The sequence below is a fragment of the Musca autumnalis genome, unplaced genomic scaffold, assembly GCF_047663935.1.
Source record: "Musca autumnalis isolate F117 unplaced genomic scaffold, ASM4766393v1 scaffold_3, whole genome shotgun sequence".
Taxonomy (NCBI): Eukaryota; Metazoa; Arthropoda; class Insecta; order Diptera; family Muscidae; genus Musca; species Musca autumnalis.
In genome coordinates this window covers 153,471,307-153,499,017 of record NW_027411866.1, presented here as the reverse complement: position 1 = coordinate 153,499,017, position 27,711 = coordinate 153,471,307, and the positions used below count along the sequence as shown (strand labels likewise).

The window sequence follows — 27,711 nt, the reverse complement described above, 5'->3', positions numbered from 1 at the left end:
CTCGAAGGAGTTTAACGATTGAGTCCATATTGGAACCTCATCTAAGTCTGGTAGAAATTTCATAATGTGCAAAGTATGGACCACATCGGTTACTCCCTTCAAGAGTTATCGTACGCACAAATTTTCCGAACATTTTCGAACTTTTGTGGGGGAGGTACCGGAAGGAGTGGACCCATATAATCCATCTTTGAACTTGAACTAAGTTTGGACAAAATATTACGAAAGCCAAATTTTGGGCCGAATCGGCAGATCTGTTCGAGAGTTATCATGCCCTCCAACCACTACACACGGTGTCATAGGGTTTTTTGTAACATTCAGGCTATTTTCTCAGGAAGTATGGACTTGCCCATAATGAAACTTACAGCGTCGTATAGAGGACAGCGAATACAACTTGCATAAACAAAAATCAAAACAATTCGAGACCAGGTCCTAAACTGAACTTTTCCGAAATTTTGTGTGGGAGGTATCCGAAGGAGTGAACCGATTGAGTCCATATTGGAACCCCATCTAAGTTTGGTAGAAATTACACGATGTGCAAAGTATGGACCAAATCGGTTATTCCCCACAAGAGTTATCGTGTGCATAAGTTTTGCGACAATTTTTGAACATTTGTGGGGGAGGTACCTGAAGGAGTGGACTAGACAAAATATTTTGATACCCAAAATTTGAACCGAATCGATTGATCCGTTCGAGAGTTATCGTGCGCACCAGCCAGCCAGACAGACGGACAGACAGACAGACAGACGGACGGACATTGCTAGATCTACTCAAAATTGTCTGAAACGGATATCGTACAAACATACTTGGGGTCTAAAACCATTATTTCGATGAGGCACATTTTTGGTCGTATCAAAGTGTAAATACCCTCTTTAGCCTAAAGGCTGAGGGTATAAAAATTGCAAGTTGTATCTTGATATCAACAAACGGACGGACAGACGGACATGGTTATACCGACTTAGAATTTTACCCTGATCAAGAATATATATATATATATACTTTATAGGGTCTCCGATGAATATTTCGATGTGTTACAAACGGAATGACACATTTAATTATACCCTCCATACTATTTTTATACCCTATACCACAATGTGGAAAAGGGTATTATAAGTTTGTTTTGGTAAAAATTCATGTAACACCGCGAAATATTCGTCGGAGACCCCCAATGTGGTATACCAATCTTCATATCTCGACGAGATAAAGCGATTTTAAGATGTGTGTCCGTCCGTCCCTCCGTCCGTCCGTCTGTCCATTATAAATTGTAAACACGCTCCAGGCCGCAATTATGGACCGATCGTCACGAAATTTTGTATGGAGGTCGGGTTCAGATCTGAATAGATCCCTATTCTTATTGGTGATGATCGTGAAATATTTAGCGGGTGAAATGGACCAAAAACATAATCTTTATCCAATTTTCTAGCGGCTCTGTAGGTCTCAATAATAGTCCGATCAACGCGTAATTTTAAATGAGGTAAGAGTATATCACAAAGGATAAGCTTGCAATTTGAGATGGCGATCGGATAATATTTAGAGAGTTAAATGGGCCAAAACTTTTGTGTGAAAATTGTGAAAATTTTTAATATACAGCTTATATCTTAATTCCTGGAAGTGATATTCCGGACAAGTGAGATATACTTGAAAGTGGAACGCTTGATGCCAATTATGTTGATGTGCATGATCAGATAACAGAGTTACAGCATAATATATTCCGTTATTTGTTTGTAGTGTATTAATAAACTCTCTAGAAGTCGCAATTATACATCAATAGTCACGAAATTTTGCACCGGGTAAGAGTATAGGTCGAAAAAGATGCCTACAATTGTGAATGATGATCTGATATTTTTTAGCGGGTGAAATGGACCATTACTTTTGTATGAAAAATATAAAAATTTTATTTTTGGTCGATAGTTTAATTCCTTGAGGATATATATATTTCGCAAAGTAGCCTACATATGGAAAAAAAAACTACTGACCTTTCCTCAGATGTAAATTGCAATAAAGTGTTCGCTAGATAACGAGCATACTGCCTAATATATAATGGGTTCTGTGTAGAGAACCACATTTTTATCCCATGCTACATATTGTCTCTCCAAAAGTTTATGTAACACCACTAAATATTCGTCCTAGACCCCTTATTTGGTATGCCGAAATTCATATCTCGACGAGATAAAGCGTTTTAGCGATTTGTGTCCGTCCATTAAAAATTGTAAACAAGCTTAAGCCCGCAATTATGGACCGATTGTAACGAATTTTTTAAGGAGGTTGGGTTCGGGCCAGAATAGAAATGATTAGTTTTTGGTGATGATCGTGAAATGTTCTGGGGATGAAATGGACCAAAAACAAAATTTTAACCAATTTTGTAGCGGCTCTGTAGGTCAAAATAATAACCCGCAAAATTTTAAACAAAGTTTGAGTTTATGATGAAGAATAAGAAGCGTACAAACCAACGTGAAGATCAGATAATACTTAGCGGGTTAAATGGACTGAAACTTTTGTGTGAAATTGGTAAAAATTTCAATAACGTAGCGGTTAAACAACGGAAGTAGTAGTACTACATAAGTGGGTTTCATTACATTTTAGTTTGTGTGAACTAATTATTCGTTTCGTGCTTCTAATATGTCTTTGTCATGCTAGATAACTTTTTGGTTTTGGTCATAAGTGTTATACATTACATTTCTGATATTTGATAATTAAATTTTCACAATCATTGAAAAGAAGTTACGTGGAGAGCGATTGTCCAGGGATAGTGGTATAGGGTATGCCATGGTCGGCTCCGCCCGACTATAGACTTTTCTTACTTGTTTTTTACTTATTTTTTATACCCTACATCACACTGTGGTAAGGGGTATTATGTCTTTGTGCATTTGTATGTAACATACAAAAGGAAACGAAATAGACCCATAGTTCCTTTTGGGGATATACATACTCGTATAATCACATTCTGAGTCGATTTATGCATGTCCGTCCGTCCGTCTGTCCATCTATTTTTGTTCGCAACGTACAGGTCGCATTTTTTGTCCGATTTAGCTGAAAATTGGGGACTATAATGTTTTTAGCCATAGGAAGAACGCTATTGTTTTTGGTGAAAATCGGTTCAGATTTGGATATAGCTCCCATATATATTTTCGGCCGATTTGACGTATTTGCTGCACCAAACACGCTATATATGTACGTCCGATTTTGATGAAATTTGGAATGTGTGACTGAATTTGGTCTAGAAATATATATACCAAATAACATCGAAATCAGTTCAGATTTGGATATAGCTCCCATATATTTCTCGGCCGATTTCACGTATTTGTTGCACCAAACACGCAATAAATATACGATTTCAATGAAACTGAGATTGTGTGACTGAATTTGGTCTGGAAATAAATGTGCCAATTTATATAAAAATCGGTTAAGATTTGGATATAGCTCTCATATATATTTTACATATTTTTATTCCCTAAACAATCGCTTGGCTGTATTCTAATACATATGCCATTTTTTAACCATAACTAATACGATTTCAAAATTTCTTAATTAAAATCTTTTTATCAAAACGTTTTGTATTAAATTCAAATTAATCGCGCTTCTCAAATTTATTCATAATAGCGGCTAATTTATTTAAATATTCTTTCAAACATCTAATTGCGTGACATTACGTAACAAATTCTTTAACGAAAAATATATCTGTCTGAAATATGCGTTTTTTCTTCGTTTCTGTTTTTCCCAAAAAAATTATGACTTAACGCATGGTTACTTAATGTGAAGGTACAAAATGCCTTTTATCCCTTATAATCATATATTTTCTCATAATATAAATAATTACTTTACATATGTATATCTTCCAGACATTATAATAGAGGGTGCCAAAAATGCCGAAAAACTTGGTCAAAATCATTTATGCTACATTGGACCATTTCCCCAGTTTGTAACCGGTGATCCTCAGACTCTCAAAGATATTCTGACATCGAAATTGTGTTTGTACAAAGGTGATATAACATATACCGGAATAAATAATTCTTTTGGTAGAGGAATATTGACCATGCAGGGTAAGATATTGTCTACACCACAGACATACATATTTAAACGTAAATTTACCAATGGAAATAACGAGAAATATACATTTCAGGACCGGTATGGCAAGCACATAGAAAACTAATGGACGTTGGTTTTAAATATTCCAAAATCGTTGGATATTTACCAATATTTCATAAAAAGACAAAACGATTATTTGAGCAAATGGATAAATGTCATGTTATGAAGAGTTCTTATGATATTCTGGTATACTTTCGGGAATTTACCATAAATGTCACTGGCGGTAAGTTAACACATGACATCGATTCAATTTTGAAAGAGATTGTCATATTTTTGAATTTCTCTATAGAGACCCTATTAGGAAGGGATTTTGATAGATCGACTACTGTGGATGTAAAAAATCGGGCCCAAAAAATTACACGGTAAGTGGAAACCAAGCCGTATACATATCCTACACCACAACTTCTAGGCTAGGGTATATTGTGTTAGTTGTGAGCCTAAACACCGGAAACAGACCTTTCATATAAAATTTTATTTATTAGCGTATTCCATCAGGAACATAAGCTAAATTTGAATCTATATTTTTAGAATGTTGCAAACACATCCGTTGGTAAAAACTTACAGTTTAATTTTTTATGTTATCATTCACAAGCCAGGTTTCAGATCCATACAGAATCCATACAGATCCACCGGAAATGTTAGTTTTTAGACCATTTTGATACATTTTACTTGCAAAAGTTCAAATTTTGTCCATTAGAATAGGTAGTTTGCGTTTCATGTTGCGAATTTTATCCGTAGACATGCAGGGCTCGTCATCAAAAATCGGTTAGTTTTACGTTTATTTTCTTCGGATTTGCAATCGTTTATGTTTCAGCGTCAATATGGGATTGGTCTGGTGGTGGCGATGGTGGTGGTAGGACTGCTACCTTTAAATGATCGGTGTTTGTTGAGAATGTGGCCTCCGAACTTGTCTCCTCACCCCGACTCTGGTATCTGACCATTTCCTGTTAGATGACTGGTGTTGAATGGTTAACCCACTTTTTATTCAGGAAAGGAACTTTTAAGGATTTTTTGTTAACAATGTAAAGGGATCTTTGGATATTTGACAAGGTGAGGTGAAGGTGTCTATTTCCTACCTACACAGTAGTCGGTGGCTTCTTGTGATCGACAAGGGACACTTACAAAGCAGGTACGTATCTTGAAGTGCATCTTGACACCCTTTCGGGGGACCCAACGGATGTTTTGTGAGAAAAATATACAAAAATGTCTAAAAAATTTCCACTTCGTCTAAAAAATTTCCACCCTAAAAATGTAAACTACACGCAGAGAAAAAATATTTTTCGGTTTTGTTGGAACAAAAATATTTATTTTGGTTCCAAAAATGTGTTTGTTTTGTACAAATATTGTAATCCAAATCCAAAAATACCATCTTATGTTCCGAACATAGAAAACAAAAACAACTTTCGAATTTCCGCAATATTGTAAAAATCGTTAACAATACCGATTGTAGGAACAATCATAATCTAAATTTTTTACAAAACATATTGTCAGCCCTGAAAACCAGATACTAAATTTTTTGATTTGAGTGTATATACTTCTCATATACACTTTCCACACAACTTTGATGTAAACATCGCGTATAATATTGCAATCATTGATGAACGCAATACATGGTTTGCTACTTTAGTTGACAACAAAGGCAAACAAAAAGCCACAAGCAGCTACCACAACATAAGGAATAATTAAACACCATAACAAATATGAAAAGGAAAGAAGAATGAAACAAAACAGAAACAAATAAAAACAAGAGTCTCACAAGTACATACACACAAAAACAAAGGAAAAGGCAGCATGTCATACAAACACACCACAACTCACCAAAATTGTTTTTTCAACACGGCATCGAATAGCGAGAGAAGAGAAACAAATTTTCGAAGAAAAGAGAGAAATATTGTTCAGTTGACACAAACTATTTTTGGATTTACAATACTACATGAGGAATCCAACAATATGTTAACAATACATATTTTGCTCTTGGAATATTGTTGGATCAAACATATTTTTTTCTCTGCGTGTATGACCGGGATTTATTACAAAATCCCTCCAGCGAGTTTTTCTTGTTTTTGGATTTTCTCATCTATAGACTAGGGTTATGACTTTTTTACAACCTCATATCCCTGTATCATAGTGTGATGAGTTTTGCCATAAGATTACATAAAATCATAATTATAAGGTGATTCGGTGAAAAAATCTCACGCACAAAATGATTTTAAAATTTGAACTTATCAAAATTTTGGACAATTTTTTGATGTCACTGTAAGCAGATATACAATTGAAAATAAACTTTAGAGTCACATGAGATAATTAAACTGACATAACATTTATTTCTCACTAATTTTCTTCAATTCTGAGAATCGTAAAAATGTCGTAAACGCTTTCATTTAAAGATATAACTTTTTAACAAAAAACAAAAAATTTAAAATTTTTTTCAAAGTGGTTTGTGCATGACTTTTTTATATTTGAATGAAATAAACATTATTATAGTTATTAGTAGGCTTATATTATTCATTCGCGAAACAAAAAATAATTTTTGAAAAAAAAATTTTTTTTCATTTCATAAATTTTTTCAAAAATTATATTTTTAAAATCGATTTGTGCGTGAATTTTTTTATATTTCAATGGAATAAACGATAGCGTAGTGATTATTAGGCAAATGTTCATTCATCCCTGCTACAGGAAATCATTTTTGAGAAAAAATGTCAAAAAGTCATAACCCTACTATAGACATTGCTGTTTCAGAATCTGCAAAAACTTCCCAGGTGTAAACCCGCTTACATATACATTTAAAGTTAGGGCGCACCGATGCTACATCTTAGTGTCCAAATTATATTTCGAAAAATATATACAAATTAAAAGATATGGCCTTGCTGTACATGAAAATCACATGTCAGTGCACTGTCTCAATTTCAACTTCTATATCTCAAAAACAGTAAAACCTATGAAAATATCATAAAGGTCACTCATGTGGAGAATTTTCGAAGCTACAAGATTTTCTTTAGGCCCATTTACATACGACTCGCGGTTTCCAAGCAAAATCGTGAAAACCTGAAGAACCCCTAAAAATGTGAACTTAAATCGCGATTTATTTGAAAATCCCTCAGGCGATTTTTTTGTTTCTTGATATTTCTCATCTATGAGCATTGTAGTTTCAGAATCTGCAAAAACATCCCAGGTGTAAGCACCTTCCATTTAAATTTGGTTAAGGCACACCGTGTGAATGCATGTGAAAACAATTTTTGCAAACCAAAATTTATTTTATGTTACTCAACTATGTGCTTATTTTGGCAATAACATCCAAACTATTATCCCGATCATTATTTGACTCCCAGTGATGTTTTTATTTAAAACTATTTTTTTTTTTGTAATTTTTGACGAGTAAATGAACCTATATTATGAAAAAAGTCGTATTACATTTAACATTTTGTAACTTTTTTGAAAATTCCGCGAATACTAGTAACGTTTTACACATATTATGCAATCTACATACTGACGTCGCTTCGTGAAAACTTTTTAGTGACAATTGTGCTCATTAAAATAATTAGAGTTTTTATAATAATTATTTCTTAAAAGCAGAAGAAAAACTGCCATAGTTTTTGTCCGCAAGAACCAAAAATTTGCTCGCGAGCGAATTTGTATTGGGGAATTTTTTCTTAACCTTTGTACACAAAAATCGTGGATATAGCGCGAAAAGAAAAAATTAAATTTTTTGAAAATGGAATATGAAAGAATTGGCAACATTTCCCATATACACTTTCATACGGGCAAAATGTGCCTTATCGAAATAATGGTTTTATACCCCAAGTATGTTTGGACGAAATGTGTTTCAGACAATTTGGAGTCGATTTCCGAATTTCGGCCGGCTGTCTGGCTGGCTGGTGCCCCCGATAACTCTCGAACGGATCAACCGATTTGGTCCAAAATGTGGCTTTCGCAATATTTTAAGTCCTTCCGGTACCTGCCCCCCAAAAGTTCGAAAATGTTCGGAAAATTTGTGTACACGATAACTCTTAAAGGGAGTAACCGATTTGGTCAATATTTTGCATATCGTGAAATTTCTACCAAACTTAGACGAGGTTCAAATATGGACATAATCGGTCCACGCCTTTGGGTACCTCCCACACAAAATTTCAGAGGTTCAGTTTAGGACCTGCTCTTGAATCGCTTTGTTTTTTGTTGTAACAACTTGTATTCACGGCCCCCATACGGCGGCACAAGTTTCATCAGGGGCAAAACCATACTTCCTGAGAAAATAGTCTGAAAAATTCATAAAACCCCTATGACACCGTGTAGTGGTTGGAGCGCAAGATAACTCTCGAACGGATCTGCCGATTCGATTCAAAATTTGGCCTTCATAACATTTTGTCCAAACTTAGTTTAAATTCGAAGATAAGTCATATCGGTTCACTCCTTCAACAAAACAAAAGTTCAAAAATGTTCCGAAAAATTGTGCGCACGAAGGGTAGGACCGATTTGGTCAATTCTATACGCATCCTAATATATCTACCAGATATAGATCAGGTTTGAATATGGACTATATTTGTTTATTCCTTCGAGTACCTCCCACACAAAATTTTGGATACGTTCACTTTAAGACCTGCTCTTTACTAACTTTGATTTCTGTTGAAGCAACTTGCAATCGCTGTCTCAATTACGACGGTAAAGGTTTTTTTTCAGTGGCAAGTCCATACTTCTTGTGAAAACAGCCCGAAAGGTTAAAAACCCACTATGGCAGCTGGAGAGCACAATAACTCTCAAACTGATAAACCGATTTGATCAAAAATTTGCCCTTCGTCATATTTTGTCCAAACTTAGTTTAACTTCTAAAATGTCCCATATCGGTCCTCTCCTTAGAATATTTAATAGAAATGTATGATATATATAATTGTTGCACAAACATTTCCTGGCCATACAACATAAATTTTTAAACCCCTCAGTAATGTTGGCGACATTTTCTGAGTATTTCAGCCATGTAAAACTTCTCTACTAGTGATATCTTAGGACACGCCGTTCATACTGTAAGTCCCATATCATTGAACCAATATGAATCGGGGTGCACTCATTAATATAAGAGAAGAGAATTTGTTTCATAAAGGAATTTTGATTTGTTGAAAGCTAATTCCCAGGGGTAATGGTGTAGGGTATCACATGGTCGGCCCGCTCGACTATAGCGTTTGCTTACTTGGTTTTATTTGTTTCTTCCTTTTCATTCTTCTTTGGGTTTTAATGGTTGAATTATACCGGGGTACAATCTGAGAAGTGTTTTGGAAGGAAACCGGCATGGTCTTAAATTTGTGTTTTCTCTTCATTCATACTTGTTATGGTAAGTATGCGCAATGGAGTAGTTACTTTTGTCTTTGTTGTCAGTTAAGGCAACAAAATTGGCCAAGTATTGTGTTCATCAATACATACTTGTAATATTATACGTGACATTTATACCAAAGTTGTGTGAAAAGTGTAGATGCGAAGTATATATAAAATCAAATCAAAAATTTCAGTAACTGGTTTTCTGGGCTGACAATAGTTTTTGTAAAAATTCTAGATTATAATAGTTATTACCATCGGTATTGTTAATGATTTTTACAATATTTCGGATTTTTGAAAGTTGTTTTTGTTTTTGTTTGGAGCAAAATATTGAATTTTTGGATTTGCAATTACAATGCTTGAACAATACAGATACATTTTTGGAACAAAAATAGATATTATTTTTCGAACAAAAGCGAAAAATGTTTTTTCTCTTCCTGTAAGCGATTCTGTAAGTTGAGTGGTATATTCTACGGCTATTTGCCATACTTGCAGCTTTTCGATCTCTAGTTTTCGTGGTTTGTCAGTTCGTACTTTATATGCTTCGTTTAATCGGGTGTGAACCTTTGCTACAACATTTAATTTGAACGTGTGGACATCTCTAAAAAGCTCTCTACTAGGGTTATGACTTTGTTACAACCTCGTATCCCAGTATGATATTTTGATGAGTTTTTACTTAAGATGACATAAAATCTAAATTATAAAGTGATTCGCACAAAAAACTTTTAAAGTTTTTATTTTTCAGACTTTTTTAATTATTTTTTGACGTCACTGTAAACAGATATTTAACTGAAAACAAGGTTTAGGGGCATACGACATAACCAAAATGACATAACCGTTTGTTTCTCACTAATTTCATAACATTATTTCATATATCACAAATTTTTCAATATTAAAATGGATTAAAAGTTATTTTAGTCATTAATAGGCAAAAGATCACACTTTCGAGCAAAAAAAAAACAATTTTCAAAAAAAAAAAAAAAATCAGGGCCTGTTATGTATGTCGATAAGAAAATTAATGCGTAAGAAAAACTACCAAATTAGAGTGTGTTTTTCAAATAAAGTTTTTGTTTTGAAGCAAAAGCAAAGGAAATAAATAATATTTCAAAAACTAACATTTGGGTGTGTTTCATGCGCACACATTTTCGTTTCAAAATACATAAACAGGGGGTCAAAGTGGTTTGTGCGGAACCTTTTTATACCCTATACCATTTTATACCATGTAGGGAGGGTATTATAAGTTGGTTTTGCCCAAAAAGTTTGTAACGCATCGAAATAATGGCCGTAGACCCATACTTATATATACTAAAATGAATGTCTCGACGAGCTGAGTCGAGCTGATGAGGGTCCCGGAGGGGAAGAAGCCTATTGATTTTGGTGATGGTCGGATAATACTCAGGGCTCGGAATGGGCAAAAAACTTATGTGGATAAAAAGACAACGTTTTCTTCCAAAGCGAATATAACAGCTTTGGTTTGGGGCTTTCTAAAAGCAAAGCCTGACTATGAAAGTAGAAGATTCCATTTTTACAATGATGCAAACTAGGTCGGCGTAGGTGACCGAGTAACGGAGATATCGTAATAGTCGGTGATACATCCCATTTACCCATTTTTTTGGAAATCACGCTACAGGTCGCAATTTTGATCGGATCGTCACGAACTTTTGAGGGTTAATGGGGGTCTCAAAGATGAAGAAGCCTATTGGTTTTGGTGATGGTCGGATAATATTTAGGTGTCGGAATGAGCAAAAAATTTATTTGGAGAAAAAGTCAACATTTTATTCCAAAGCAAATATCTCAGCACCTATAAGGGGTATATAAAAGGCAATGAAAGTAGAAAATATCACCTTTACAACGATGTAACGTAGGTTGTCGTAGGCGGTCACACAACGAAGATATCGCAATAGTCGCAAATAGAACCCAACTTTTCATTTTTGCGATTTGAATAATAATGAGGAAATCACACCTTTGGTTGGGGACCTTCTAAAAGCAAAGCCTGACATAGAAAGTAGAAAATCCCATCTTTAAAATTATGCAAAGTAGGTTGGCGTAGGTGGTCAAATAATATAGATATCGCAATAGTCGGTAATGCATCCCTTTTTCTGCAATCAAACTTTCGTATCTCACTAAAAGAAATGTTTTCGGGTGAAAAGATTATGCACAGAGGTAGTGGTGTAGGGTATCACATAGTCGGCCCCGTACCGACTATAGCCTTTTCTCACTTGTTTTATAATAAAACGGAATGAATGTTATTTTAGGCATTAATAAGCAAAAGTTCATACATTCTCACTACAAGAAATCGTTTTTGAGAAAAACATGTCAAAAAGTCATACTATGTAGTTGTAGTGGTGTAGGATATCAGATGGTCGCACCCATCCGACTAATGTTCTTTCTTATTTTATATCATTCTGATTTAGAATTACGTACATACATATACATATATATTCTTATATTTTAAACAGAGTTCTGAATTACGTCACGAAAATAACGTATAACCCGATTTATCGCAACAGCATACTTTTAAAAGTGGCACATCTAACGGTATTTAAAGAAGAAAGACAAATGTTTGATTATCTGGGGAGTGTAATTGATGAGGTAAGTTAAATAATTTATTGATTTTACAGCTCGAGACTTGCATTAAAGTCCCCTGTGTAAGTGCGCATTGCATATTCCGCTATTTCTTTGCTAATCGCATGGAGTAAGTAATCTGATCTAACTCGCCAGTTGCCACACATGGACAAGCTTGCAGCACTTACTGGTGATATCAATTGCATCTCACTGAAATATGTGTGTGATAAATACGAATGTGACAAACATAACACGTACGAACTGGTCTTCTCCTGAGGGTGTTGACTGTTCATGAAGAATTGTAGGATGTGATATCGCAATTTGGTGTCGGAGGATTTTAAAATCTGGTCTCAAACGGATCTTGTTTTAAAACTATGCCACATTTACAATGAAACAATAGTTTTAGACCCACAATTAAGACGTGTTTTTAGAAAATATTTCCAGAAAAATTATACTATAATAAACTTTTGCTTTTAGGCATTCAAATACCATGAATCAGATTCTCAAAATGATCCAGAATATGTGAATGATGATACTATTCTCGCCGCGCAAGTCCAAGAAGACATAAAAAATAATCTTATCGAAAGGGAACTTGCCACAACCACTATGATTCACATTTTTGGTGCGGTATGTATGACAGCAATGAAAGAAAACTAACAAACTATTTTGAAAAACCAGAATTTAAAGAAAATATTAAACTATTTTGCAGGCTTTTGAAACCACATCCTCTACATTTTATTTCATTATTATCATGCTGGCCATGTATCCTGAGTATCAGGCAAAAGCGTTTGCTGAAATATCTGCAATATTTCCCGATAATGATGATGGCGAGTTTGAGGTGGCCTATGAAGACATCTCACGACTTACCTATCTGGATATGTTTATAAAGGAGACAATGCGTTTATTTGCGACAATTCCACATTTCGGACGTCTCGTTGTTGGTGGCGATCTTCAACTAAGTAATGGCATCGTTATACCAGAAGGTTTGGAAATTATAGTTAATGTCTATAATACACATCACAATAAGGATGTCTGGGGTCCAGAAGCAGATAAATTCAATCCGGATAATTTTCTACCTTGCAATATAGAGAAACGCCATCCTTATGCATTTATTCCCTTTTCAAAAGGAGTGCGGTCTTGTATAGGTACAATCTGTTCTTATTCCTATTTTTCAAGCGATATTTTTTAATAATTATTTTGTTGTTTTTTTCTATTCTCTAGGAATGCGTTACGCCGATTTGGTTCTTAGAGTTGTTGTGGCTAAAATAATAAAACGTTATAGATTTTCAACTACAGCTAAATTAGAAGATTTAGAAGTGCACAATCATATATCAATTCAATTGAGTAAATATCCTCCTCTGACAGTTGAAAGAAGATAAGGAAAATATAAATAAAGTTTATTTAAAATAAATGTTAAATGTTACCATAGTTTTGGGCTTCATTCAACAAACAAATCCACTAGACCATCTGTTTTATATCTCCAGTATTTGACCATTTATGGTAAAGCTGTTGGGACCAATTTAAAGCTCAGAGAATCATGTTTAATATTTTATTGAAATGTTCCCATTCAAGGCTGGGATATTCGTTATTACAATAAAAATCCAAACATGTAACAAATCGTTAACATCGGCCGGGCTGAACATGTTTTCCCTCCACCATGAAATAAACATTCTGAACCTTAATGGAACAATTAATTCTCACCCAGATAAGTAAGTATCCATGCCACGATTTCAGGTGGATACGTTTTTTGAACACTGGGAACCTAATTTTAGGCAACCAAGTTGAAAATACCTGAAATCGGGCGGTACCGATATATGTGGGCTACATCACAAGTTTTGTGGTCACCTCAAATGTCAAATTACAGGTAGTTCGCCCAAAAAATTGGACATCTTTTAAATACCTAAAATGGGGGGGATGCTATACTAAATCTTGGACCTATGTTGTCAATTTTTGTTGGAGAAATTTTGTGACTACTGGGAACCACAAATGTCAAATTACAGGTAGTTGGTAAAAAGTTGTAGCTAATGTCTTGAAAATACCTCAAATCGGGAAGTAACGTTATATGGCGGCTCTACCAAAACATGGACCTATTATGACAATTTGTTGTAATCACTAAAAGACGTAACTACTTATTTAACGACTTATTTTAGTGGTCAAAAAATTATTGTGTTGAACGATTTTATTGAAGTGAAAATACAAAGTACAATTAAGTTTGTATGTAGAATAAAAACAAAAAGCAAAGGTTATACAGTGAAAAATATGAATTGATTAAACACAGTACTTCAACAATTCCCCATGTTTAAATGATTAATATTTAGAAGATTTATGGAAGTTTTGGTAACGGTTTGGTCATCATGTCTGCAATTTGATATTCAGTTAAACTTTGAGATACCAAAATATAGCTTCAATTACCTTTTCACGAATGATGAAGTGTTTCCAAGAAATGTGCTTTGTTCACTTGTGAAACTCTGGATTTTGAGACAATCGTATGGCAGCAGTATTATGCTAACCACTCTGATCGTTGGTCGCCTTTAGTAGCTTCAGAATATGAATTTTGAGTCTCAATGCTATTAACAAACTCGTCATGAGTTGTCTTTGAGATTATTACCTTTCTATTTCTTACTTTCCTGAAATTTCAATTCTCTTCTTCAGATTCCTCTCTATCGTTGCTTCCTGATAAAGAATTTCAAGCTCACTGTCAGATGTTGCTTTCCTCTCTAAATTATCCTCAGGGTTGCTGCTAGTACGTTCGTCGTTGTGTTCTTCTAAATCTTGTGAATCTTTGGCTAATTGATCATCTGGTGGTTCTACGTCTGGATCGGACTTTTCATTCTGATCATCTTGAATTAAATCGTTGAAACGTTTAATGGATTTACGTTGGCTTTTATTGATATTTGTTCTTCTAAACCATTATTATTTGTCTTCTCATCTTTTCTCTTTTCTGGTATATAAATACGATATCGCTCATCTCCATCATATCGTACCAGGTATCCTTTTTCAGCCTTGTTGTCCATTTTCTTTCCTTTTTACTTGGAATGTGCATATAACATGTCGATGATATGATTCGCAAATGTCGGATCCTTGGCTTCTTCGGGCTAATATCGGCTTCAGATGACTTTCCTGTTATGTTTAAAATATATATTGCAGATTTCACAAATTCACACCATAACAAATGAGCCAGGGTTATAGTCTGGTCGGGGCCCACAATGTGATACCCTACACCACTTCCCCCTGTGCATAAGCTTTTGACTGGTAAAATTCAAAATATTAAAATTGCCTTCATTAATACAGGTCAATTTTGTTAAAACGCATTTAACGCATTGACGATGCACGTCAGTACAACTCAAATAAAAAAATGGAAAAGTGGGATTTACGCCAACCATCAATAGGCTTCTTTCTCTGTGAGACCCCCATCAACCCCCAAAATTTCGTGAGGATCCAATCAAAATTCAAATTTGTGATTGCAAAAAATGGAAAAAGGGATACATTACTGACTATTGTTTGATCACCTATGACAATCTACTTCACATCGTTGCAAACGTGATATTTTCTTCTTTCATTGCCAGGTTGTGCTTTCGATATACCTCTTAGAGAAGAGAGATATTCGCTTTGAAATAAAACGTTGGCCTTTTCTCCAAATAAGTTTTTTTCACATTCCGACCCCTGAAGAACATCCAATCATTACCAAAATCAATAGGTTTTTTCCTATGTGGGACGATCCAATCAAAATTTCGACATGTAGCGTGATTACAAAAAAAATAAAAAATGGGATGTATTAACCCCAATGTTTGGGGTTGTTAAACGTACTAAAGCAGTCTTATGGTCCGTAAACATATAAATTTGTTAACTCTTAATGTCAGGTCGTTAATTGATATTAGCCGAAGAATTGATTTATTGAGTATATTAAATTCTAACAGAATAGATTTAGCTTTCATTCAGGAAACACATTTGAATGAAAGACATCGAGTAGTATTGAAGGACTATGTCTTTTTAGAAAACAGAAGTGGTGTTGGTGTGGCTTTGGCACTTCGAGAAAACATAGCATTCACAAGACTCGAAATTCCAAATCTTCAAGTTCCAAATTTGTTCATAGTAATAAACACTTCAATAGATGGTCAGCAGAAGAAGATTTTGCTAGGAACAGTTTATTTTGAGTGTAATTTGGGGAATTCTATCATTTACAACAATCTTTCAATTATAAACAGTTTCTCTCGGAACTATGATGGTTTAATTTTAGGCGGAGATTTAAACTCCAGAAACGTATGTTGGGGTGACTCTTTTACAAACTTAAACGGTAGATCACTTCTACAATGGATAAATGACAACTCTCTCGTTAGATTGTGCGATTCAACACCATAATTTCCAAATGGAGCGTCATTCTTGGACCATTATTTAATCAGTCCAAATTTAGTAGATGTTCTGCACCCTAATTTTCGTATTGAGAGTCTATCAACCTTTTCTGATCATTATGCGTTAAAATTACAACTTACGTTTAGTGGTGTTGACTTTGTTATTAGGCAGCCTAGGGAATACGTCTCATTTGAAAACACGAACTGGGTTCAATTTAAATCCGATTTAACTGCTGAATTAGATGCTCATTTCCCACCTCTTAACAAAAATCTGTCTAACGGAGAGATAGATGATTACATTGAGGAATTTACTTCCACTGTTGGTTTCGTGTCTCAATTACATTCTCAAAGAAAACTGTTGAAAAACAGAAAATTTAAAGTATCACAGGAAGTAAATAATCTTTACAAATTAAAACATGAATGGCAAAAAGAATTGAAACGACTTTTTCACCGTCACATGAACAGACAAAATCCTCAATATGTATTACTCTCAAAGCAAATTCAGCTTCTTAAAGTTATAATCAAAGAAAAGGTGGAGATAGAACAGTCCCGTATTTTTGATGGAAAACTGCGAAACATTAGACCTGGTCCGAATGCATATAGACAAATCTATGGCTTAATAGGAAAGTCTAACAAGTCGGCAATAGGGGATGTATCAGTAAACGGTGTGGCCGTGATAAATGACAATGAAAAACTTCATGTATTAAAGAATCATTTTGCTGAAGTTTATAATGGGCCAGCGCCAGATAGAGACCTTACGTCTGTAGAAGAGTCAATTAGAGATTATTTGTCTAATATTCCTGATCATTTGGTAAATTGGAAAGATTATATCAATTAAAAAGAAACAAAATTCCACAGACATTAATAATCTACGACCCATTTCGCTCTTATCCAATTTAGGAAAGTTATTCCAGAAAATTTTACGTGAAAAAATGGACCTAGATGTTCAGGCAAATTATATTCCTCCTTACCAATTTGGGTTTAGAAAGGGACATTCTACATTAGATGCGCTTACCAAGTTTAGTAGTGATATAGTTCATAATCTGAGAAAGAGAAACTGCGCTGTTGCAATTTCGCTGGACGTGGAAAAGGCATTTGATCGAACTTATCACGATGGTATTATTTATAAAATGATTCTACTAGGATTTGGAACTCATGTTGTAAAAATGTTTAGAAGTTTTTTCACCGATCGACGTTTCTATATTGAACTAGGGAATTTGAAATCCGACTTAAGTAGTGTGTCTTGTGGTGTACCACAGGGGTCAATCTTGTCACCTCATTTGTTTAGCATTTATATGTACGATTTTCCGCATGCTTTTCAGAACTCGGTGGGTGTTTTGTATGCCGATGATTGTCTCTTGTATGCCCACGCTGAATCTCCGATAGAGGCTCTGTAATTTGTTTCGGAACATTTGCGGGCTGTTCATGAGTTTTATACAGAATGGGGTATAAAAATTAACACTAGTAAGAGCGAGGCGATGTGTATAAGAAACGCCTCTGGAAAATGCAAGAGATGGGTGGTACCGGAAAGTAGGATATTAAAGCTCTCCCTTAATGGGGTAGAAATTCCGTTTAGAGATGGATTTAAATATTTGGGTGTAAGGCTAAATAAATTATTTAAATTTAATGAAAATGCACGAATATACTTGGGAAAGGCATATCGCATAAAAAGTTCATTTGGACGACTCTTCAATAGCAATGCTTTACCAACTGAAACTAAAATATTATTATACAAAACGATTGTTAGACCCGCACTGCTATATGCTTTTCCCATTTGGTTTTCAATATCCCCTACTGTCATGAAAGAGCTCAGTATCTTTGAACGAAAAATAATTAGGATGTGCATAGGAAAGAATTTTGAATCTTTTAATAAACGTCACTCAAATGGTTTTATATATGAAACATCTGAAGTTAAACCCATTTCAGTGTACGCTATAAAAATTATTAAAAATTATGTAAACAGACTGTTTTTGCATCCAAACCCACTTATGAATGAAGTTGTTGAAATTGAATCGGAATACAACTGGGCAAATACAAATTATATTTCAGCTCTTGGAATTGATCTAAATTATGATTTGGATGGTTTAATGTGTCCAGATTTTAATGTACGCACTTCTCCTGGAATCCACAGGGGCTAAATTAACCAGAAATGTGTGACAGGAATGTTTAGACCTGTCAGAGAGGCCACATTTCTTATTCATTTTTAATTTTTTTTTTATTTTTTTTTATTTTTTTTTTTTTATTAGGTTTAGGTTAGGTTAAGTTTAGTTTTAAGTTTAATCCAAATGAGACATGCTCTCTAAATATTGAAGTGTCGAGAGCAAACACGATTTACTTTCACGGTACAATAACAACATATCTTACACGTCAAAACAAGCCAGATGCTGAATTTTTAAATATGTCATTGAAACAAAACATAATAGCTTTAAGTATTTCATATTATGTGCATTTTAAACTTGTATGAGATTAAAAAAAAGACTCAATAAATTAGAATTGAATTGCGATATCTCCGTTATTTGGCCACCTCCTGCTTTATATTATCGTAAAGATGGGATTTCTTACTTTCATAGTCAGTCTTTGCTTTTGGAAGTTCCCCAACCAAATGTTTCATATTCGTCATCTGCGACATTCTTTCCTCCAATGGCGTTTCTTTTTGCAGTAATTGCAAATACTGCCCTTTTTAGCACTTACATTCTTGATTTTGGAGTACTTCTAGCTTCTTGACTTTCAACACTCTTAGGCTTCTTGAAATTTGCGTTTATATATTTCGTCTAATCCAAGAGTAAATAATAGCAAGACGACTCGTCTTTTAATCTCTACCTCTATAGAGAGATGAAGAAATCCGCTTGCAAGATGAACTAGTTCGGCATCGGTAACTCGTCGATTCTTAGGGCTACAGTAACTAGTTCCACTTTAGACCCCTCACAGTGCAATCAACTGTAAACTTTAAAATGGGGATGTCATAGGAGGTAACCAATTGACTTTTTATGCATTACCTGTAGATAGTACTGTACTAGTTGCAAGTTTACAGTCATATACCAGTATGTTGTTCAAAAAAGTGGTGGATTTAATGTAAGTGAAAATAGTCGCAACTGACGCCTCGTCGTTTCCCAGCGAAAAGTTTGTCTCCAAAGAGGCAGTTAGAGGGATTTTCACTCATGATTTTTACAAGGGAGTTACCCCGGAAAGAGGCACTCCATTGCACCGCATTTTAACTGACACTTTGGCATTGCATTTTAACTGAACCTTTGGCACTGCATTTTAACTGACCCTTTGGGGGTAGAATAGGAGGCAGTCCAGAGCACGTGTTTTGAATAACAATATAAAATGCATTTATTATTTGTGTAAAACAGAAATATTAATAACTTTATAAAATTAACACAAATTATGAAAATTCTCTATTGAATTCAATCGCAAACATGTGTGTTTCCTCCGCTCTTCATTTAATCCAAGCTTAAGTGCTTTTGCTTCAACTGCTAAATGGGTTTGATATTGTCTTCCCATCACCAGTTAAGATTTCAAAATGCACTCCATTGGGAAATTTTCTTCTCGTGAGTTACCGGAAAAATGTTCACAAATTAAATATTATTTAGTTTGTATTAACAAATGTTTGGGAAAGTTAACACGATTATATCTTTTTGGAAATGTATTCCGCTGCCTGTAGATATGTACAAACTGATTTATGTACATGTAGGGATCTCTAACAAATGCTAATAAAATGTAGTGAACCTTTTTCACGACTCCGCTTGCACTGCATCCGGATGCTGTTAAATTGTGAGGAATTGGAGTGCCTTTTTCACGACTCCGTTGAACTGCCTCCGGATGTTGTTAAAATGTGACAAATGGATGTGATTCTTTGGATTGCATCCAAATGCGGTTAAAATGTGAGGAATGGAGTGCCTTTTTCACGACTCTGTTTGAACTGCATAAAAACATGCCGTGAAAGAACTATTCTACATTGCACTACTTCCAATTTATTTTGCTGGGTTACTTGGGGATAAAAAGGTGTCAATTGGCTCCCTTCGCATTACTTAGTGGTCAATTGTGTACTAGTACCGCATAGAACTAGTTCTGGACTACTTAAATCACAGCAATTGGAATTTTCATTGCTAGCGGGAAGGTAATTTGTATATTTCCTTCGATTTTCTTTTCATACCAACACAATATGAATAATATTTACGAATATGTTCAGTCCATCGATACTAGCTTCTGTTATCGCATGCTGCATTTATATGTATGTTATTAAGAAAATGCAAAATTCGGACGATACGTCCGATATCTGATCCGAAATCGTAACGATATCTTAACGAAAGTTGTATGAAGTGGTTGACATAATTTCGGAACGAAATGTCGGAGCGACATCGGATCGATTCCGGTCCGATTTCGTAACGAAATCTGAAGAAAATCCTTGGGAAATTCGGAAGGGAAATTTCTTTCCGACATTCGTAACAAAATCGGTACAAAATCTGAACTATTTCCTCTCCGAAAGATCGTTTAGAAATCTGAACGACTTTGCTTCCGAAATTGTTCAGACGTGTCGGACATCAGACATTTGGTTTGCTGGGCTAATATACAGACCAGCTGATGTCATACATGTGAAATAGCATATGGTGTGATATAGCCATTAGGGGTAATTGTGTACTAGTACCGCTTAGAACTAGTTCTGGATGCTGCATTTATATGTAAGTTATCGTCGTTTACTTGGGGATATAAAGGAGTCAATTGGTTCCCTTCGTATAACTTAGGGGTCAATTTTGTACTAGTTCCGCTTAGAACCAGTTCTAAGACTAGACCAGTTCAGACAAATTAAAATTTCACATTTGGAATTTTCATTGCTAGCGGGTAACATATGAATGTGTGAGACAACATGTGGGAGGAGTGCATTATTTTCGTTGTTTTTGCGAATTCCTCTGTTTACTTCAACGCGAGCACACCTGTGTGCTAGCACACAAGGAACCTGAAGAATTTTCTCGTTGTTTATTTGAACCATCAACAACGTTTCATGAACTATTTTAGACAATATTTATGCTAAAACAAATTGATATAAGTAATGGAACATTAAGAAAAATGTAATACTAATTCTCCCTTTAATACTCCATTTTATTTTTTTGCACAACATTGGTTTAAAGGCATGTTTCAGATAATTTTGAATTTAGTTTTTACATCAGGCTGTATTCGTTGTACAATTGTTTTGGGAGCTAGTATATACATACTACCTGAAATAATAGTCCAAAAGCTCTAAAATACACCCAATTAAGTACTTAGGAGCAATGAACGGAAACAAACAAAATGATTCCCGTACCAATCACAAAAAGCCACAAACTTTTCAGCTTCTCTGAATCGTTTCATTCTCACAACCAAAACAAAAACACAAACTTTTCAATGTAAAAAGATGGAAACCGTACGATTGCTGAAATGTAACTTCGGCTATGCTTTGCCGAGTTGTTTCATTCACCACCGAAACGACAAGTATTTTTGGGAAACGTTTGCCGTGCGTATTGTCAATGACACACTCAGACACACACACACATATGTGATTGCTTAACAACCCTATAAGTTAGCATCAGCATAACACAGTGAATTTTATCAACCACCAAACGTTTTTGATTTATTCACATGTGTTTAGTACTATTCCGTTTTCTATCTGCTCTTGTGGAGTTGAGTACTTTTCGCTTTTCGTTTTTTTTCGCACTCACGAATGTAAACAAAACAAAACTAAACAGCGAGCTCGGCCAACGTGGGTTATGTTTCGTTTTGTATTGTTCCTATGGAAAATACGAAACGAAACGATTGGAAATGTTTGTTATTTTTACGTACGCTGCTTAGGAGTACGATTAGTTACAAATTGAATATCTGATACTTAACCCATCGTAATATTACTCCCAAACGTTATTACTCCCATCGGGTAGCGCTCCCCCACAAATATTTGCTAAAAAGCACTTGAAGGGTGTTCTAGGGTTGTTTTGATTTTTTCAAAGGTATTCCATATGATTCTGATTACAATGGTATTATTTTTTTCTCGTTGGCAAGTCCGTTTTTCCTTACTTAACCCAGTTAAAACCACTGGTCGTTTAAACGCCACAAAAATGGTAGCAAAAATTGGCGTAAAACTCTAGTTTTTTTTTTTCGAAAAATTTTGTGGGGTTTTTTGCAAAAATCGACTGTTTTTTGTAATTTTCGACTTTTGATGAAAAATTTAAATATGCGATAACAATTTAATCATAAATGTTAGAATCATATGAAGACAAGGAATTTGTTAGGAATATAGTAAGAGTATTTTCTCAATCAAAAACCAAGCGATTGACATATTAGGATACACCTAGATTACCCTCCAAAGTTTTTGGCACTTTTAAAAGAAGGTCCGATTGCAGGAAAACTATACATTTTAGAGAAAAAATTTATTAATTAGAAAATGCTTAAAAAGCCTCAAAAAAAATTTCTCGGAAAAAAATTCGATGCTAATAACACAAACGCTTAAAAATTTTCTGCGTTGAAGAAAATAAAACAATATCTGTTAAATACAATTTATTAAGATAATTATTTCCTCTTTACAATAGTAAGTGGAGGATGTTTAGCCAAGTGCAATGATATATGATTGTGTAACACTAAATCTTCTATTTTAGCTGTGGTTGAAAATTTGTAGCGCTTTATTATTTTAGCCATTGCAACTCTGAGACTCAGTTCGGCGTAGCGCATGCCTAGAAAATAAAAAATATATATTTATTGTTTATAAAATTAATCTTCAGTAAACAGAATTACAACAGGACTATATGCTCTGTAGCATCGAGGTTGTAGTCTTTTAAATGAGAAACAGCACAGCAAACCACTTGTACCCATATCGTAAAGAAATCGGAACAAAATTCGGATGAAGTGGTTGACTTTATTTCAGATCGAAATGTGGGAGCGAAATCTGAATCGAAATCAGTACAAAAAATCGTTTAGAAATCGAATCGAAATCAGAATGATTTTGCTTCCGAAATTGTTCATACGTGTCGGACATCCGACATTTGGTTTGCTGGGAGTATTGGCATATCTTACCTATACAGAATCGTCTGCCTTTCCCAAAAGGCATAAACGCATATGAGTGACGTTTCTCAACATTACATGGAAGAAAATTATCCGGATTGTACGTATCTGCTTCAGGACCCCAAACGTCTTTATTACGATGCAAATTGTAAATATGTATTACTACTTCAATACCATCAGGTATAACGATGCCATTACTCAGTTTTTGATCTCCACCAATTGCTGAGCGTCCGAGCATGGAAATTGTAGGAAATAGACGCATTGTCTCCTTTATAACCATATCAAGATAAGTTAGTTGTGTAATGTGTTCATAAGTCATTTTAAACTCTCCGCCATCATTATCGGGAAATAGTTGACATATTTCAGCATAGGCTTTTTCTTGATATTCAGGATGCATGGCCAGCATAAGTATGGTTAAGTACAAAGTAGTTGAAGTGGTTTCAAAAGACTAATGAATCATTAGAAAATAAATATTTTTTATTTTACTTTTTTAGTTAAATGTTTTATTTTTGTATATGTGGAATAACTTACCGCACCAAATAATTGTATCATGGTTGCTACGGCAAGTTCCCTGTCAAGTTCATTACGTTCTATTGCTTCGTTCATGTATTTGGCAACAGCAATATCTTGATTTTCCAAAAATTCGTTATCATTTCGTATTTCCCTGGAATAGTAATTGTAGGTCTGAAAGGAAAAATACGTTTTTATAATGAAAATTTATAAAGAGAGAGAGAAATTGGTAAAGTAATACATTTTCATAAAATGTTATAAAAACCATTATATAAACTATTTATGGCACTGAAAAACTTTGGCACTGTTCTTTACGTACAACATTTTTTTAATACTTCTTGCCACTTTGAATATTTAAATAAGTAAAGGAACAATCAATATGATATTCTTTTAACACTTTATGGCACACAACACTCTATACGTATTTGCTGAGGCAACGACAAAGTCGGTGGATTATTATGGTGCAGATACAAAACTAATTTGGTAACGGTCTCCAAACGTTAAGGTCAGTTTAAGACATATTCTCGAATCGTTTTGATCTATATGCAACAGGTTGTTCTCGGGGCCCGATTACGACGGCATGATTTTTTTAGTGGTAAAAACCACATACGGCCATCATGTGTAGTGGCTGGTGCACACGAACACTTTCAAACCAAATACTGGCCCAGATTTGCATATCGTAGAATATATCTCTTGAGCGGAGCAACCAGTTTGGTTCAATCTTTGGATCTCGTTATATTTTGTCCACACTTTGTTTAATATTGAAAATAGGCATATGGGTTCACTCCGCGATTGGTGGAGCAATTTCGAAAAAAAAAAAATGTCGGTGCTTCAAAGGACTTTTATAAAATCGTCGCAGGTGACTTATCATGGACCTATGGGCATAAGCCCAAAACAAAACAGCAATGGCCAGAAGATGCTGCTGAAGCGTGCACAAATCATGCTTGGAAGTGTCTCCATCAGATTGGAAAAGTGCTTCGAAAATTGCTTTGAGCACAAGTAAAGGTGTAAAAATCGTACTGGAGAACATTTTGAAAAGCGATAAAACCATTTTTGATGACAAATATTAGCGATTTTGATATCATTTAATGTAACAAAATAGCAATGTAAGGCATTGACAGTGAATTAACTGCATAACTTTTTAGATACCACAACAAAATTACCTCTTCAATTAGACTGCCAACAAAATTCAACATTTTTCGTTGTTCTTTAAATATTGTCATATCGGCTAATTTGACAATGTATTTGGATTGATAAACGGATTTATACATTATATTCGAAATATACTCCGTGATGCTACATAAACGAAAAATAATAATTATTTCGAGAACAAAAAGAATAACCATTTCCTCTTACCTGGTTATAAATTGGGCATAGTGTTTCACATTCATGATACTTTTATCGAAGTCTCGACCCAGCATAGTTTCTACAGGCGGAAATATTCAATATTCAACATTATATACTTTTTGTACAAATTTTGACCGAACTCACCGCCTGTAATGCTCATCGTAAATTCACGACAATGTACGAGAATATCGTATGAGTTTTCCATAAAATTGTATTTATCAATTTCCTCAAATAAACGCGGCATCTTTTTATGGAATATTGGCAAAAATTCAACCATTTTGGAAAATTTGAATGCAACGTCCATTAGCTTTCTGTGCGAATGCCATTCTTTGTCTATAAGCAAAAACATTTATTAATAATAACATATAAACATATAAAATATGATAAGTTTAATTGAAACTAGTAACAAAGTATCAGTCGGCTTTGCCGACATGATTATATATCCTCAGCCTATGTGAATTGAAACTTTCATATACGGGCAGATCGAATGCATTAAGGGTCTTTTCAGAATTTTGTGACCCTTTTTGGATATTTGAACTTTTCGACAAAAATGTGGATTTGGAAATTCTAAAGTGTTGCGGAGAAGGTACTTGAAGGAATGGACCGACGTAGTTAATTATGGTCATATCTTTTTCATATCTTTTCGATAGGTATCGCGCCCACTAGTCATTTCAGTGCGTCATCGTACAACTTTTGGACCAGTATGCCGGGAAGCATGGCAAATGTTGAACTTTGGTGGGGGAGGTACCCTAAGAAGAGGACCGATACGGGCCATTTTAGAAGTTAAACTAAATTTGGACAAATTATTAGGAGGAGCAACATTTGGACCAAATTGGTTGTCCCGTTAAAGAGATATCGTGCATACCAGTTTACTGATATTTTTTAAATATTGGGGGGAAGTACGGGAAATTTTACAGCGGTATTGCTCATCTTCGAACTGAAACTAACTTTGGACAAAATATGACGAAGGCCAAATTGTGGACCAAATCGCCAGATCCGTTTTAGAGTTATCGTGCTCTCCAGCCACTACGTATGGTGTCATAGGGATTTTTACACCTTTCGGGCTGTTTTCTCAAGAAGTATTGGACTTGCCCCTGAAAAAAACTTTTACCGTTGTAAATAAGGCAGCGAATGCAAGTTGCTTCAAAAAAAAAAAAAAGAAAAAAATCAAAGTGATTCGAGAGCAGATCTTTAAGTGAACTTATCCGAAATTTTATGTGGGAGGTGCCCGAACAAGTGGACAAACATAGTCCATATTCGAAACTGATCTGTATCCGGTAGATATATTAGGATATGTAAAGTATGGACCAAATCGGTCACTCCCCTCAAGAGTTGTCGTGCGTACAAATTTTCCGAATCTTTTTGAACTTTTGTGGGGACGTGCCTTAAACTCTATAGAAATATTGTTTAACTAATTCTCAAAAAGTACATATGGGGATTTCTACGTGAAATCGGACACTTTTCAAAAAGTGGTTTTTGATTTCGATTTCTGTTGTGCTATGTTGATGCTGCTCATCAGCAAAACATTTTAGTATATTTTCAGATTTTTTTTACAAACGATTCCAGAGATATCACGCCTTAAAAAAGTCGAATTACGTATCCAATGAAATACTCATGACTTCTTTAATATTGGCCCAATTTGAAAAAATCTTTTTTGTATTCTTTGGTGTTTTATGTAACAAATATCTATCTAATTAAATATAGAAAAAAATAGCACAGTGGTCGTGGATGCAAATTTCGCGATTTAAAATCAATTTTTATCAATGATTGTACTCTTGGATTTTCGTGAAATTTGTTGGTATTACACTACGATTAATTACAAACATTTTAAGCCCTATCTGGTAGTGGGATTCGAATAATTAACATTTTTCTAATTGTTTTTAAAATTTTTCGAGAAATTTTTTCGTTATACCACTGAGGAAAATTTAAGTTGGTTTCGGCCAAAAAGTTTGCAACGCATCGAAATAATGGTCGTAGACCCATACATATATGTATGTACACGCAGAAAAATTTATGTTGGAAATATGTTTGGATCCAAACAAATATATGTTTGGGACCGGTTGCAAACAAATATATGTTTGGATCCAATCATAATATGTTTGGGTCCAAACAAATATATGTTTGCAACATTTTGTAACATATCTCAATTTGATATGTTTGGGTAAAACATATTTTTTATGTTAGAACATTTTTTCATGGGTGGAGAGAGGATGTTTGTCAACGAGAGTAATAACAGTGCTCTCGCGGCTGTGGAATGCTGTTTTATAATTAAGAGTTGTGTGTATTGTATAATAGAAGACGTAGAAGCGAAGAAGGGGGCTTTGGTGGCATGTATGCGTCAAACTCGTGTGTTTCTTGTTTTGTTGTTGTTAACCAACTTAGCAGGAGAAGAAGAAAAGAAGAAATGATATGAATTATATTTTTTTCTTTCTTCAGTGTTTTAGATGCCTTTGTAGAGTCAAGACGGTGAAGTGAGTGAATAAATCAGTGTTTTGTGTTTTCTTAAAGAAATTGTGCTTTTTAGTAAATT

General features: G+C 34.6%; 2 protein-coding genes across 2 annotated transcripts in view; one reads left to right on the top strand and one right to left on the bottom strand.

The window, feature by feature from the left end:
• LOC141398343 (probable cytochrome P450 313a4) overlaps positions 1–13,328 on the top strand; it is a 33,373-nt gene extending 20,045 nt beyond the window's left edge. The window contains exons 2-8 of the mRNA XM_073975630.1: positions 3,837–4,037; positions 4,118–4,306; positions 4,373–4,445; positions 11,844–11,976; positions 12,427–12,576; positions 12,659–13,094; positions 13,171–13,328. Coding sequence (XP_073831731.1) covers positions 3,837–4,037; positions 4,118–4,306; positions 4,373–4,445; positions 11,844–11,976; positions 12,427–12,576; positions 12,659–13,094; positions 13,171–13,328 — 1,340 coding nt within the window. The remainder of the gene's footprint in view (positions 1–3,836; positions 4,038–4,117; positions 4,307–4,372; positions 4,446–11,843; positions 11,977–12,426; positions 12,577–12,658; positions 13,095–13,170) is intronic.
• A 1,240-nt stretch (positions 13,329–14,568) lies between these two features.
• LOC141398342 (probable cytochrome P450 313a2) lies at positions 14,569–25,425 on the bottom strand. Its single transcript, XM_073975629.1, has 6 exons — positions 25,326–25,425; positions 25,191–25,260; positions 24,998–25,130; positions 23,856–24,008; positions 23,337–23,772; positions 14,569–14,789 (listed from the first exon to the last, which is right to left on the bottom strand). Exons 1-6 carry the CDS (start codon positions 25,423–25,425, stop codon positions 14,569–14,571), a joined length of 1,113 nt encoding a protein of 370 aa, XP_073831730.1.
• Positions 25,426–27,711: the final 2,286 nt, after the last annotated feature.